Raw genomic sequence first — 12,995 nt, forward strand, 5'->3', positions numbered from 1 at the left:
CCCAGCACCACATAAGGTCCCCTAAGTCTGCTAGGAGTGATCCCTGGGCACAGAGCCAGGAGTAATGCCTGAACATCATCAGGAGTGGCCCGAGACTGCCTTTCTTCACTCCCCCCCCAAAAAAAATAGAACAATATCCTGTATTATTTAAAATGTTTTAATATAGTTCAATTACTTTATATAATGTTATGCTTAATATATGATGATAAGAGTGGAAAGAAAAAAGAAATGGCACTTATGGAGCAGGTGGAAAACTGTCATGCCTGAAACCGTTCGTTATTTTGGTACTTGGGAAGATTGCATTTGAGTTTCCCTTTGGTCCCAAGATTGTCCATTGAAGGTTATTGGGAAAGGGCCCTGTGAACAACCTGTCTTCCATCCTGCTTTCCACTAAGAACTTGAGAAAGAATCAAATTCATGTAACTTCTGCTGGTCTAACGTCTTTGCCCTAAGACTTTCCATTAGGCTCTAGTATTTACAGATCACTCAAGTTCATATCATGATTATTCATTTAATTTCACTGCTTAAAGTCATAGTAAACTATAGAAAATCATAGAACCAAATTTTTCTATCAGAATTTTATTTTATAGGTGATTAATATCTTGAAGTGTAATATGTGATTTATAAAGCATACCATATTACTAAATCTAATATGTGTTACTTTACAGAATTCATTTTGCTTGCTAGTTAAGATACTGACTGATTTGAGCTTTTTGTGCAAACATGTCTACTAATCCTTCCTTTCTTGAGGCATAACGTGGCAAAATCCAAGTGAATGTTCCTCCAGTTTTGCTCACTATTTCCTGCACTCTTCCTTATAAAAAAAGAATCTTGCTACAGTGGTATAGAGGTGCATATATTCAACCTGTAATCCTACTTTTAATTGTGATGTTTTATAATGTAACTACAACTGGTCTCATTCACCTGCCCCTTTAAGTGAAGTGAAGTTTTATAATGTTGGAAAGTAGATCCCCATAGTACACAGCCATATTAGTAAACAAAAAATTAAGATTTACATTTGATATTTAATTACAGATTTTATGATGAAATACTTAGAATTTCTTTAATTTCCAAGAAATACCCTCTCCCCCATCTCATTCTTTTCACTTAGACCCTCTTTTTCAGAGAGACCTGAAATGTCTGTATCAGTGGCCACCATCTTACAGCTTTCCATTTTACTCCTTAGCTCTGCACCTAGAGAAGGAAGTTGCATATAATTCCCTTGGATTCCGCAAGACACTCAGGTAACATATGTTGCACACAAAGAAGCTTTTTAATGTGAAACCACAAAGTTAATCTTGATCTGAAACCTATTGCCTCCTGGAAAAGGATGGTTAAGAACTTACACTGATTCATCACAAACCCGAGATCAAGTTGGATCAATGTCAGTCTGTCAATTTCTCAAAGTCAGGAAGTGTTTTCTTCCCTGTCTATAAACTTCAGCTATTGTGAGGGAAGAAAGGCACTTAATGATACATTTTTTCTTTAAACATACAATGATAGCTCAGAAGTCTGAGTAATTAAATGTTATTTTAAATTTTTGTTTTTCTATTCAATGATGGTTTGAGGACTCGGAGTTTCTGTCCCATCCCTGGCGGATCCTGTTAAGAGTCCTGTCTATGCAAGGCAGGATCAGGATACACTTGATGACCAGAACAGTGCAAGGAATGATGAGTGCTATCATGTAGGTTGAAGGAAGATACCATCTAAGAATCACGGGACAGACGAATCCCTTCCAGCCATACACCAGGGTGTGTGCTGTGCACAAGACCAGGGTGAGATAACCCAGTTTAGACTAGAAGAAAGAAATACATGAATGTTAACACTGTTTACTTTTTTTTTTATAAAAACTTAATTTAACTTGATATATTTTTGGTGTGAGGTGGTGTAGGTCACAACTTGGAGATACTTGGGCTATTGCTGGCTCCTTGCTAAAAAGTGAAACGTGGTGATGTCCAGGGGCAGGGAATTGAACAAAGGTTGTATTCAGCTAGCATGGCTGCATGTGCGGCAAAGGCCCTTTCCACCTGTACTATCTTTTCCACCTAATACTGCTTATATTTTGAAGTGAAATATTGTATGGTAATGAAGGATTTCTGTCAATAACCACAAATCTTAGAAATCTTTACAGCACCAGTCTCACCTGTATATTTTGGGACAAATTTCAAGATAAATATTTTATTTAAAAAAAGATTGCTCTTACAAGTGACATGGTGGTTCTGTCTTAATTTGGCTAGAGGGGAAAATTTAGCAGAAGTTCACTTTTTTTTTTCCGGAGGTCAGAAATGGATAAGACACAATATGTCCTCTGGAAACACCACATTAGTATATGCTCTTGACTAAACGCAGATGTTAGCAAATTTCTATCACATAAAGAACAACTAGAAAACTTTACTCTTGTTAATTGGCTTAGTCTAAATTCTATACTGTGCTGTGAAGAAACCTGTCAGTGAGAAATGTTAGCTGCTCTTGGCCCTTGGGAGACACTGCAAGAATATTCAAATAGTTCTATAAAATTCAAATCTAATTTCAGTTGTTAATGATCTATTTTGTTATCAGGTTCAGATTAAGTTGGCATCAGAATTGTCTGGAGGGCTTATAACGCATCCCCCCACCCCCATTAAACTGTAGGCCACTACCTCCCGAGGGTAATTTATTTTTTTTGGTGGGGGCAGGGCACACAACTCAGGGCTTACTCCTGACTCTGTGCTCAGGAATCACTACTGGAGGATTCGAGGGACCATAAGTAGTGCTGAAGATCAAACCCAGGTTGCCCATGTACAGGGCAAGCACCCTGTTCACCGTACTGTTGCTCCAGTCCTGCTCCTGAGTTTTTGATGGATTAGGCCAAGGTGGGGTTTGGAGGCTTATGTCTCTAACAAGATTCCAATGGATGCTGCTGGTGATGGTTCTGGTATCACACTTTCAGGACCACTGCTGTATAAGAACAATTTGTTCCACTACCTTAAATGAGGTATTGGTGATATATGGAAAAAAAAGTCAGTTTTCTTTCTTACAGATCAGTATTGAATGTATTATGTTGATAGTCTAGCCCATCTTGCTCATAGCTTTTAACTTTATTTCAATATAAACCTTTCCACACAACATGTTATTATGCAAAGATTAACTTTCAGAAGAAGAAATTTTGTTTTTGAGTTTCTCTGTTCTTTGTACTTACACATAAGTTTCTCTTTCTTTCTTTCTTTCTTTCTTTCTTTCTTTCTTTCTTTCTTTCTTTCTTTCTCTTTCTTTATTTCTTTCTTATTTTTATTTTTTTATATTTAGTCTTAGTGATGTTTCTGGTAGCAGTCAGGAAATCTTGGCTAAGAATGTCCTACTAGAAAATCAAGTCATTATGGAATCTGCCTTTTTGTACCAGAGTTTAGCATTTTCTAATTTGAACTTGTTTCAGTTGCTATTTTAATGCAATTGCTAGGGAAGTGATGAAATTTTTGCATGATGAGAGAAAAATGAGGAGATTTTTTAAAGTCATACTTATTTTGCAACATAAAGCACATTCAGTCTTGAAGTACTTACCTGGATAAATCGGAACTCTCTCCAGTTGACTAGATTGCTAACTGATGGCAAGGATGTGATTCCTAGGAGTACAAACAGGAAAAATCCAAGTACCCCCAAAGTCAAATATGAATCATTAAGCCAGGCTCTATATGTACTAATTGGACTTTCTTTTTTGAGTGCTACCTGAAAAAAAATTATAAGCAAAATTTTTAATTACCTTTTTTTTTTGGTAAAGTTTTCAAACTTTATAGGGGACCTTTGCATTGCTAGTTTTCTAAGGGTAAGTTGAATGCCATTTCTTGATAATAATTTGAAAAGAGAAAATATACTTGAAATATATTTTGGTGCAGAAAAAGTAATTGGTTCTGCATGGACTTTTATTATAAAAGTTGACTTCAAGGAGTAAGATAGGAAGTTTTAATTGACCATACAAATCCTAAAACAAAGTAAACATTTATTTAAACCTATACCATATGGCTTGTTCCCCAAGCAATATTTTTTGTTCTTAAATGATTACATTAGAATTTTGTTTTTTGGCTTTATATGCTAACTATTCACTTGCAAAGTGTTTAGGTTCTTTCATACATACTACAGTGTATATGGCAGAAAGTCTGTTGTACTATAGATAGGTTGAGTGGATTTAGAGTGCTGGAGTGTTGTGAGTCTTATCCAAGCAACTCCCATATAATTGTTAGAAAAATAATGTAGAGAAACAAGCACAGCACTATCAATGAATTAATGACTAATAAAATTTGAGATTGTAGTAAGTCTGATCAAAATCAATTATTTCTAAACTAGAAACTGATGAATAGTATTTCCTCTGGGACTATTTAAGACTTCTGAGTTGATTGTCTCTGAACATTTTTTACTATGCAGAAAATAATATTTGACATTTGTTCAGAACTTTTTAGTTTTTTCATTAGTGAGGACAACCAGAAGTCACATTAATGGAGCTATAATCACTCTTTTGTGTATTTGTTTCTATTCCTGTGACACATATTTGAGAGACTTTTTATAAGAGAGTTGAATTTCAAGAGAAAGGACCATGTATAAAAATAGGATCTTTTGTGGAGCGTGAAGGAAACTTGGGCCATTGGTGGAGGAATGCAGACATTGGCAGTAGATTGGGAGTTGGAACATTGAATTCCTGAAACTTTTGTTAACAGATTCATAAATCACAGTGAATTAAAATAAAGAGTCTTAAATTGGTCTACATTTCTTGATTGCCAGTCAAAGCAATCCAAATAGCTGTCTTTAGTTTTCCTGAGTCCTAAAATCAATTTTTCAGCATCCTGGAAATATAGATCTGAATCTATGTAAATTCAGAGTTTAATTTTAATTCTTGATGTTGCATACACTTCAAGTTGGTTCATTGAGAAAAAACATGAAGAAAGATTTTCTGTAATATAAAGTCAAACATGATGTGGTAAGTTTCCTCTTTGATTTCAAGACTAGGATTATAAATGGATAGATATTTACCTGAGTAATGGTCATGTTTTTAAAATGCCATAGTGCAATGTAACGAAGAGGAGTTGAAACTATGAAGAGAACATGGAGGCAGGCAAACCCCAGTGAGATCAAGCCAAGTTGCTTTCTGCATAGCATCCAATGGTCGAGCCAGTTTGGGAACCGTTGGTATTTGGTGCCCCGATACAGCTGCAAAATGGCTGCAATGATACCAGGCAGGTAAACCAAGCCAAGCAGGATGAGGGCTACTATTGGACAGACATGACTTGGTATGGAATAAGCCAAACTAAATGTGACATCTTTCTTTTTAGAAACATAAAAGTAGATTATGTCTCTTATAACACCATAGAAAAAAAAGAAGATAAACAGAGCAGCAGACAAATAGAAGGGGAACTTCCACATTGGAAATAGTTGTAGGGGGTAGTTTTCAATTTCTTTGGCTGCCTTGAGGGATCCTTGATCCAACGGAGTAAGTCCAAGAGAAGGAACAATAGCTATCACTCTTTGCTTGGCTTTACTGTTATTTCCGCAGACAAAAACCTAAGATTAAAAGAATCAATTTTACATTTATCTATAAATCCTTTCATCACGATTTTAAAGTCTACACAGATACCATGCTGAACAGTAATATACAATAATGACCTTCTTTTTCAAACATGGATGTAGAATCAATGTGTTTAGCAAGATGATATTGTACACGTGTCAGAGGCCTAAGTACCAGCTATCAAAAAAAAAAGGCTACCTACCAGTTTTTTAAAAATTGAAATTGAGCATGATTTTAAGCGCATCCTGCTGTTCTTAGACTTGCTGCTCCATGGTAATGGTAGTCATGAGTGTCCCATCACTAGACTACTTTGAATCTCAGTGAATACAATGAAGCAACTTTACAGCAGGTAATAGGAGTGGGAAAGGAGATCCACCAACCATTTAGCTGTATTCATTTTCAATTACTGGCAAAGAAACCCTCCATTGACACCACAAGATTCCATTAAATGAAATCTCCAGAAGTGGAGACAGTGGGAAATAAATCACAGTTTACTACCCACTTGATCAAATTCAAGAAAACTATTAGTGCACATATTAGTAGAATGAAATGTAAGTGCATATTTTATTTTGCAAATTATTCTTTGGAATCTTTAAGGCGAGTGCACATTAAAATTGGGATTTTTTGAAGATAGAATGGAAATTTCTTTCATGGGAGGATGGGGCCTCCTGGGTCCAAGAGGGGTCCCTGTGGCTATTCTTGGACATCTAGCTGGCAGTTTGATACAATACCCTAAACATTGTGCTGCTTGAACACCGCAATGCTTGGGATTACTGTGTGTGTGGGAGTAGGAACTATGTGATACCAGGGACTAAGCCAGGTCTGCCTGCACAGCCTGGGCCTTAGCCCCTGTTGTTTATTTCTGATCCTCAAACTCACCATTTAACCTTACCTGACGACTTGCATCCACTGCTCCTGACTGGAGAGCCCAGGCTGAGATAGTGTTAAATGCTTTAACCACATGGGCTCCTGGCACTAACTGAGCAAGGTACTCTGCATTAGATTCAGCATACTGATTGGTCCTGACATTGTTACTGACGTCCACCAGTATTTTCCCATTGAGAACCTCAGTTAGTTCTGTGAGAAAATGATAATGCTCCCTGTGGATTGCTATGATTATGATGTCAGATTTTTTGGCTGCTTCAGAATAGCTTAAGATCTCTGTACCACTGGGCAGCAGATTGCACTTCTGGGGGTTTCGACTTCCATAAATAATAGAGTAGCCGCACTGGAGCATTTTAAGTCCCAGGGATCTTCCAAAATCTCCAGTTCCAAAAATACATATTGTCTCCAACTTTTCTGAAGAATTCATGGTAAGAGCAATTGCATCTGTAGATTTTTCCATAACTGAAAGATAATATAAATAACCAACAAACTGTAAGTGTTCTTTCATTGGGTATGGAAAAATCAATGAAAATTCTTTTCTAACAATATCATTGAATTATCTTTTCTAATGTTGGAATAAACTTATCAAGTGTATTTATTTCCTAGAAAATTTGTAAAGAATGGAAACTTCCTTATAGATTCTCATATTTGTCTCATTTAAAGTCATGGTGCAAAATTTACTCAAATAAGAAATAAGTTAGTGGATTTTTTAAACTATGGGCACATATTTTAACAACATTGAATTTATCAAGCACTTATTGTTTCAAAAGTTTTCAGAGCAAATTAAACAAAATATTGAGAAGGAAAGCATAGGCCAATTCATTTATATTTAATGACACATACAAAATTCTAAACAAATAATTAGTAAGCAGAATACAACAACTTGCTAGCTGAAGGTTCTCAGTAACCAAATGGCATCATCCTAGGAAATATTCTATAAATCTACTATTAGAAAACTTATTAATATTAGAAGATTTAAGTAGAAAAATATTCATACTTATGTATACTAAGTGGTGGTATTTTAGCATTTAACATTTTTTAATGGAATAATAGCAAAGGGGGAGTATTAAGACAGTTCTTTAACATACAAAATACCTCTCTGTAAAGCCAGACACATAGTAGGTAAGGCATTTGCCTTGCATGCAGCTGGCCTGATTCAATTCCTGGCACTGCATATGGTCCTCGGAGTATTGCCAGGAGTGAGCATAGTACAAGGAGTAAGTCCTGAGCTCCACAAGTTTGGCATCCCACCCCACAGAGTAGAGTACCTCTCTGTGGCCAGGGAGAATTCTCAGTTGTCAGAGGTCTATTCCTGTATGCATAGTGACCCAATTGCGACTCTGGTATGCATGTCCCATCCACCCCATCTCCCAGCAGGTCCAGGTGTGGTCTTAGTGGCCCTCACACACTCTTGAGGTAATGAGGGTGCTCTGGTGGTCGCCAGTACCACATGGCTTAGCAGCACTGCATTTGCTGGGCCTTTCAGGGAGTGGCCCCAAGCCTTCGGCAAACCGCTTGGGTGTCTGCCAAGCTTCTCTCTCTTAACCTAAAATCTCATATCATGGTTGAAAATATTTATTAGAAGGGAAGGAGAGATAGTCCAGGAGTTAAGATGCTTGCTAACATGTGGAATATGGCCCCAACAATTCCTCCCCCAATTACTAGAAACCTTCCCAATAAAGTCAGAAATCAGACAAATTTATCTTCTGTGATCACTTTTATTATTGTTGGAAAATTCAAGCTAATACAACTACATTAGAAAAAAATTTAAAATATAGAAATTCAAAAAGGGTTATGGATGTGAGGTAGTAAAGTGATTAATGCAAAAGTGTTTTCATGTGACTGATGCTGATTCAATCCTGGTTATGACATTGCTCCTGGAACACCACCAACAGCAACTGTCCCCTACCTCCAGCATATAGCTCTGAGCCATAAATTGGATGTAGCACCTGAGCACTGCTTGGTAACCCCCCAGCCCCCAAATGAAAAAAACAAACAAGGCCATGGATGATCAAATAGTTGTCTTAGAAAAGTCAACAACATCAACAGAAATAATCCCATACATGTCCAAACATATCAACACCCTGCCTTGCAACTCAAGTGATAAGGACATTTTTCTTGTTAAAAAACTAGATCAGGACCAGAGTAATAGTACTGGCATTATGACACTTCAGTTATCTTGTATGTGACCAACCCCTGTTTAGTCCTCAACACAATATATGGTTCCCTCAAGCGCCACCAGAAGTGCTCTCTTACTGCAGAGCCAGGAATAATGACCTGAGCATTTCAGGTATGACCCAAAACAACAACAAAACACCCACAAAAGAACAACCAGATTGAAGATATAATAGAAACAGCCTAATTTTAATAAAATATTATTAATAGTATTTTATTATTAATATTAATCATTGATAATAACAGAAGTGATATAACTTTAATAAAATAAAGATCATGTTTAGGAATAAACTTAAAATAATAAGGTACAATATCTACATGAATGAAACATTTTAATGTCTCTAAAAAGCAGAAAGGATTTGCATAAATAAAATTGCATAGCACTTTCCTGAATGAGAATGCTCAACTTCACAGTGAGGTTAGTTTTCTATAACCTATAAATTCATAAAGTAGGGTGATGAATGGGGTGCTTGTATGATAAAGCTGTCACTGTCACTGTCACTGTCCTCTCCTGTTGTTCATCGATTTGCTCAGAGGGCCTAGTAACAGTGTGAGACTTGTTACTGTGTTTGGCTAAGCTAATGAAATATGTTCCTGTCACACAAACACAATGTATACAACGAGTAGCACTGTAGCACTGTCCTCTGTTCACTGATTTGCTAGTGCGGGCACCAGTAATGTCTCACAAAAAATTGTGAGACTTGTTGTTACTGTTTTGGTATATCGAATACGTCACAGGTAGCTTGCCAGGCTTTGCTATCCAATGAATATAGCAATAAAATAAAACACTGAAAATATACCTAATTTATATGATTAAGATCATATTTTAATTTAATGGTAAAAAGATGGATTATTTGATGCTGGAGAGATAGTACAGCATGCAGAAAGGAAGCTTGCCTTGTATATGGCCAATCTGGGTTCAATTCCTAACACCCTATATGGTTCCCCCAGTCCACCAGGAGTGGTCCTTGAGCTCAGGGTCAGAAACAAGCCCTGAGCACCAATGGCATGTGCCCCCATCCCCCAATAAAAAGATGGAGTGTTTAATAGCTAATATTGGAACAACTAAATAGTGAAATTGAATGAAAAGTTGAATTCGAGATATATATCACACACAGAGACATTACAGGATTGAAGTAACCATGGAGAATTCATTTGTAAACTTAGAGGGACAAGGCCCTTTTCCTATTTTAAAAACGATTAAAAATAAAGGAATAAATGTAATTGTACAACATAACATAGGCAAAACAAAAGCCCCTGTAAACAAAGTAAGAAGATAGAAAGCTGGAAAAAAATATATTTTTTATCTCATTCAAGTCAATAAGGAACAAAAAACTGCCTATCAGAAAATTTGACAAAGGATGTTTTGACAGTTCAAGTGACTCTAAAGAATTTCAACATAGTAAAATATCCTCAGACTTACCCCAAAGAATATAAAAGTAAATTAAAATTAAAATTAATGTTAGAGAGTGAGTTTGAAGGGCTGGGTTCATGCCTGCAATACATGAGGACCCGGGACCCTATACACATCCCTGACACTGCAGCAACATAAGATAAGGTCCAAGCAACAACCATGTGTCCAAACTGAATACGCTGGAGAGAGGCCTCTGGGCCCCCACAGCACAGCTTGGGAGGTCTGCCAGAGGAAACAAAAACAAGGGGCTGGAGAGACAGTACAGTGAGTAGGGCATTTGCCTTGCATGTCACCAACTTGGATTTGATCCCTGGCATGCCATATGCTCCCCTGAGCCCACCAGGAGTAATCCTTGCACACAGAGCCAAGAGTAACCCCTAAGTGCCACTAGATATGGCCTAAAAACAAACACAACAACAGTAACAGAAAGCTTAAATTGAAATGATGTTTTAAACCTGGTGACTCTATGGCAAATATAGTTTATCTAAAATAGTAGTTATTAATTCTTAAGAAGGTCCTGCACGCCCCACTTATTTCTTAGATATAAAACCCCATAGCAATATTTTTAAAGCATGTGAATTTATTAAAACACATGTAAAAACAGCTCAAGTGTGAATTTTTCTTTATTTCAGTCTTTCACATTTTGCTTTATATTGCCCTCTTAAATGCAGTTTGGCAATCCAATGTAACATGCTTGGGTTATTACCTAAAACATTAAAATTTAGTGTCCCACATAAGCCTTTAGAGACATCTCTGTGTAAATTGAAGATAAAAACCAGTAAGGAGGTGTTAAAATATCACTGGTTGAGTTAATATAAAGGAATATAATTATTCCATTGAGTACTTTGTCATTCCTAATCAAGTCAGACAGTAAGGTAGAGAGATGTGTAGGTCTGCACCTTACTTCAAAAATCCTCCTGTTTTTATTTCTGGCCTCCATAGAGTGGTGTTCAATTTCTAAGATCTAACTAACAGAGGCTCATTTTGGGAACCCATTTCTCCAGTATCTACATTCTTGTCCCAGACTTCTCCAAGACCTTTGTCTGCTTGACACGTTGAAAATCTGCTGGGACACAATAGGCCAGTTGAGGGCAAGAATTCATTGCAAAGTGTTTCCCTTTTCATCTCTGACTCACAACTCTGCTACAATTTATGAAACTCCTCAGAAAGTCCCAGTGAACCAGAGCACTACTCATTTGTCCTTTCTTTCATCATTCCCTGCTTAAGCTCCCTGACTTCATCCTATATCTTAGAATCATTTCTTTGATAAACTATCTGTATCTTTGTCATAGATTGCTTATAAAGAAACTCAGGATGACTGAACATTTTGACTGGTTTTTAATGGAAAGTAAATGATCAAAATTAAAATCACTCTAATTGGGAAGAAGTGACACTTTTTAAAAAAATAAGGTGGAAATTCTTTGAAAGAATTCTAAACTCTTAAGAAATAATTCTAATAATAGTAATTCATAAAAATGAAATTTAAGGCATACTTTAAACTGCAGAAGTAAGTTGTGGGTGTATTTTAGCTAATTCTATATATAGAAGAAAGTTACACCCATTTCAGACTATTTGTAACTGATTTGTATATGTGTAAACATGGAGTTATTCAGGTAGTGAGATTCTTTGCTTAAAGACTGAAAAAAAGCTTCCTAATTTATAGTTGTCTCAGGTTTAGAATGGAAGTAATAAGGAAAATAAGAAAGGTGGTAAACAGGAAGTAGAATTATTAAGAGAGAGATGTGTTAAAATTGTAAAAACCCAACATAGTGGTTTCCTCTCTCTCTCCCTGAGTTATTTTTGCAAGCATTAATGTGTAGTGGGAAACACAAGAGGAATATTTCTTGGTGAAAAGATTCAGAAACAAGTTTTGCTTCTATGGAAGCAACTCTCAGAGATTCAGGACACTTTCAGCGTTAGAGGATTTTAACATATTAAAAACATGGGAATGGGGCTGGAGAGATAGCACAGTGGGTAGGGCGTTTGCCTTGCACGCGGCCAACCCCGGTTTGATTCCCAGCATCCCATATGGTCCCCCGAGCACTGCCAGGAGTAACTCCTGAGTGTAGAGCCAGGAGTAACCCCTGTGCATCGCCAGGTGTGACCCAAAAAGCAAAAAAATAAAAATAAAAAACATGGCAATGATATAGTAAGATTACAAAAATTATATAACATTATTATTACTGTCAGTTTGGTTTTGAAGCCACATCTGATGGTGCTCAGAGGCAATTTCTGTGTCTACACTCAGGAGTGATCCCTGCAGTGCTCCTGGCAGGGGACCATTTTATGGGGATCAAAACAAGGTTGGCAAGATGCCAGACTAGCATCTTAATCCTGGTACTATCTCTCCAGATCTGAAGAAATCATATATTTTAAATAATTACATTTGATAAATCACTTATTATTAAAAAGACTTTTGGTTTGAAATAATTGTGGATTTATAGGAAGCTGAAATCTGGTCATTCTTCACAAGTTCCTTCATAGTTTTTAAATAATTATAGAACCTTATCAAACTTATTTTTCTGGCCTAAGATGGCTAAATTTTACTCAGCAGAATGCTCTTGAAGTCTGTTTAAGCTATTGAATGTATTAAGAATCCATTCCTTTATATTTATGAATGTTAATCCATATTAAATATATTATAGTTTATTTTACCATCCCTTGTAGAACGTTTTGGTTATTTCTAGTTTTTCACAAATAAAGCTATTATGATAATTCTCATATGAGTTAGGCATTTCTTTTCTCTGGAGATAACTGTCTAGGAGTAGAATTGTTGATTGCAGTTCTCTATTTTTCATTTAGATCCATTTTTTATAAGCTCAGTTTTATTTTCAGACATGTGAATATCCAATTGCTTGCCAATTATTTATTTAGAATGCCATTCAGGGTCAGAATGATAGTACAATGAATAGGGCACTTGCCTTGCAGTGGCTGACCCCTGAGCAATGTTGGGTGTGGTTCAAAAACCGAAACAAAACAAACAACAATAAG

General features: G+C 36.4%; 1 protein-coding gene across 1 annotated transcript; it reads right to left on the bottom strand.

The window, feature by feature from the left end:
• Nucleotides 1-1,552: 1,552 nt before the first annotated feature.
• On the bottom strand, nt 1,553-6,875 carry STEAP4 (STEAP4 metalloreductase). Its single transcript, XM_056118601.1, has 4 exons — nt 6,423-6,875; nt 4,999-5,526; nt 3,538-3,702; nt 1,553-1,795 (listed from the first exon to the last, which is right to left on the bottom strand). The coding sequence occupies exons 1-4, from the start codon at nt 6,873-6,875 to the stop codon at nt 1,553-1,555; spliced, it is 1,389 nt and encodes a 462-aa protein (XP_055974576.1).
• Between the last annotated feature and the right edge of the window lie 6,120 nt (nt 6,876-12,995).

The sequence above is a fragment of the Sorex fumeus genome, unplaced genomic scaffold (genome assembly GCF_029834395.1).
Source record: "Sorex fumeus unplaced genomic scaffold, SorFum_2.1 ptg000037l, whole genome shotgun sequence".
Classification (NCBI taxonomy): domain Eukaryota; kingdom Metazoa; phylum Chordata; class Mammalia; order Eulipotyphla; family Soricidae; genus Sorex; species Sorex fumeus.

Bases quoted from the DNA above. Each gene is read 5' to 3' on its own strand.
- STEAP4 (XM_056118601.1), bottom strand. From the start codon at position 6,875: ATGGAAAAATCTACAGATGCAATTGCTCTTACCATGAATTCTTCAGAA. The intron at 5,527-6,422 runs GTAAGGTTAAAT...TTTTAATCTTAG, and splicing joins CAGTGGATGCAAGTCGTCAG to GTTTTTGTCTGCGGAAATAA. The intron at 1,796-3,537 runs GTAAGTACTTCA...TCTTTCTTCTAG, and splicing joins GAGAGTTCCGATTTATCCAG to TCTAAACTGGGTTATCTCAC.